Source organism: Dendrobium catenatum, unplaced genomic scaffold (genome assembly GCF_001605985.2).
Source record: "Dendrobium catenatum unplaced genomic scaffold, ASM160598v2 fragScaff_scaffold_743, whole genome shotgun sequence".
Classification (NCBI taxonomy): domain Eukaryota; kingdom Viridiplantae; phylum Streptophyta; class Magnoliopsida; order Asparagales; family Orchidaceae; genus Dendrobium; species Dendrobium catenatum.
Window position 1 is genome coordinate 3,645,712 of NW_021319205.1, and position 3,154 is coordinate 3,648,865.

At 37.2% G+C, this 3,154-nt stretch overlaps 1 protein-coding gene across 1 annotated transcript; it reads left to right on the plus strand.

Moving 5' to 3' along the window:
• Positions 1-1,295: 1,295 nt before the first annotated feature.
• On the plus strand, positions 1,296-2,312 carry LOC110110885 (F-box/kelch-repeat protein SKIP20-like). Its single transcript, XM_020842533.1, has one exon. The coding sequence runs from the start codon at positions 1,296-1,298 to the stop codon at positions 2,310-2,312; it is 1,017 nt and encodes a 338-aa protein (XP_020698192.1).
• The last annotated feature ends 842 nt before the right edge of the window (positions 2,313-3,154 follow it).

Here is a 3,154-nt window from a genome sequence, read left to right on the forward strand (position 1 = left end):
TGTGTTCTAATGTAATTTTATTTGTATCAAATATATATTTGCTTATTTAGAACATATTAATATCCCAATTTTTTTATATCGAGAAAAGAAACATAATTTTTAAAATTATAATAGGTTTAAAATTGATAAATATAAATATATGATTAAAAAAAATTAAAATAAAATAAGAAAAAGAATATGCTAGGAATATTCATTTTTGTATGTTAGAAAATGAAGTTCGATTGGAGTCAAGTTACTGCATTTTGGAGTTTTACTGTATTTTGGAGTGAAAAATGAGTTTTTCGGTTGGAGATGCCCTTATAAAAATCAAGTTTTCCGTCCTTGCTACGATTTCAATTCCTGTACATGAAAACCTAATTAGTATTAGTTTCACATACTCTCCATGGTACAGCTCTAGTGTTAGAGTGGAGAGTTCGCGACTGTCGGCTGGGCGAACTTTCTCTGTATTGTTGCCTAATCAGTATGGCTTCATGGCTTCAATTTTATTATCTCACGAAGTAAACTGCAATCTGTATCGTTGCCTAATCAGTATGGCTTCATGTAATTAACTATATTTTCTTGCATTTAGTGATCATCAGTTCATCACATTACTAATTGTTTTTTTAATATTTATCAACAGTATGTAATCAAATTTACATGAAAGTCAATCAATTGCATAAAATATTATTTTATTTTTTGTTTAAAAATCGGAGGCAGGTAATTTGACTGCGAATATGGATGAATTTAATTTTGTGAAGATGGAGCACCAGTGTGAAGTTAATTACATTTGAAATATCGGAGGCAGGTAATTTGACTGCGAATATGGTTATGTTGCTGCGGTGCTCAAATGGCCCTTGTTGGATAATGAAAATGTTCCCTAGGCCTCACACACCCCCCTTTGTAATTTGCAGCAATGGTTGCCAGTAAGACCTGTTGATCAACATCTACATCAGATTAAGTTAAATTGGTTTTGAGTAAAAAATTTTGTAGTATTTTGATATATAAACTTACAAAAGATTTGATAAAATTAATTAATTTTATTTAAAAAGTAGTTGATTATTATATTTATCTAAATGTATAAAAGGGTATCAAGGTGATTTGTTGTCATACAGCAGCAGCACAGCAACTCGACAATTATGCCACCCAAACAAAATTTATTGATTTTTGTACAACAACTTTAGAAAGCAGCTTTCTGGACAACAACTTCACAACCTGCTTTACCGCAGCCGTCCCAAATGAAGCCTTAATTTCGTGATAGTCATTTGTCCTTCAACATCAAGATTCTAAACCTATTATAGCTGTGTTTATTCAGTTTTATGGAGGAAGAGCAAGCATTAATGATACCTGGCCTCCCGTACGACATTGCCATACTCTGCATCGCCAAAGTGCCTCACCGTTTCCTCCCCGGACTCTGGCTGATCTATCGGCGTTGGCGTGATTTAGTGACAGATCATTTATTCCTCCGTTACCATGAGAGAATTGGCTCGGCGGAGCATCTTATTTTTATCGTCCAAGCCCTGGGCGGTACCGCCGCCAATCTCAGTCTGTCGGTTAAGGCCTTATCCGTCTATATCGCCACGGACAATTCATGGCACCGCCTCACCTCGCCAAAGCCGATTCCAATGTTCGCTCATTGCGTTGCCGTCGAAAAGAGGCTGATCCTTGTCGGCGGATGGGATCCCGTGCGGCTCTATCCGATGCCAGATGTGTGGATTGTAGATCTCATCACCGGGGAGTGGAGAAAGGGCCGGCCGATGTCAACCGCACGATCTTTCTTCGCTTGCGCTGCAGTTGGCGGGAGGGTTTACGTCGCTGGAGGGCACGACGAGATGAAGAATGCGCTGCGGACGGCAGAGATTTACGATGTGGAGGCGGATGAGTGGGAGGCGATGCCGGCGATGGCGGAGGAAAGAGACGAGAGTCAAGGAGTGGAAATCAGGAGCAGATTCTGGGTGATAAGTGGATATCGTACGCAAACGCAAGGGCAGTTTACTGATTCAGCCGAGTGGTACGATCCGGAGAAGGGTGTTTGGCTGACTGAGGAAGGGGTGTGCTCGGAGGAATCGGGCTCATCAGCCTGCTTCGCGGGAGGCGACGGGTTGTGGTGTGTGGGGAGGATAGGGGCAAGGGAATATAGGGAAGGAAATGGGTGGAACCCGGTCGCTCAAGCAGCAGAGGGGATGAAGGGTACTTCATGCATGGCATGCAACCATGGGAGGCGGCAAGATTTTCGTGATGGGGGCCGCCAGAGACGGTGGAGGCGCTGCCAGTGGCAGAGAAGGTTATGGAAGATGGATTTTGGACATTGGAGCAGGGAAGTGGATAAGGGTTGAGACGTCGGTGAAGTTTTCAGGGTTCGCGTACTCCGCTGCTGCCGTTCGTGTTTGAGTCTGTTTTAATGTATTGGTAATCAATATTATTACTTAATTAATTAAGATAATGATGCATCATTAGTACACTAAAGTTATACTGACTGTTACGGGCTTCCGAAGCCTACGCATTTGTACGCAATGCTCATCTTGGTCTGGTGGTTGAGAGCTTAGGCTTCAACCAAGATGTCTAAGATTCGAATTTTTGTGTATGTATTATGTGTGCGAATTTATCTTAAATGACCTAAATGTCCCAAAAAAAAAAAGACTACACATTGTATAGTTTTCATATTAAAAAAGTTATAATATGTGTTTATCCCTTTATCTTTTCTTTTCCAGTGGTTTTTTTTCTTATAAATGGAATGGTAATTATTAATTTTTAAAATTTTCTAATTTCTAATACATATAAAATAGCAATTTGAATTATATAATTTTTTGTATGGGCGCACAAATTAATATTAGCCATTAATTACTCTCGAATTAAAATTTTTATTCCGTGTAATCATAGATCATGAGTCATATTTTTAATGAAAAATTATAAAAATACATCTAAAATCATATACATTCACATTGAAAAAGAATACATGTATCACTCTCTATCTTATTATTTATCAAAAAATTAATATTTCTCTGACGATTATTAATAATTGAATTCAAAAAAAAAAATACTTACATTTATTTTATTTGAATTAATTAAATTAATTCTTAATTTTAAACTATAATTAAATTAATTAAATTTAAATTAGTATAAGGTCATAATATACCAAATTTTAAATTAATTGTTTATTAATTCTAAATTATTTTTA

Bases quoted from the DNA above. Each gene is read 5' to 3' on its own strand.
- LOC110110885 (XM_020842533.1), top strand. From the start codon at position 1,296: ATGGAGGAAGAGCAAGCATTAATGATACCTGGCCTCCCGTACGACATT.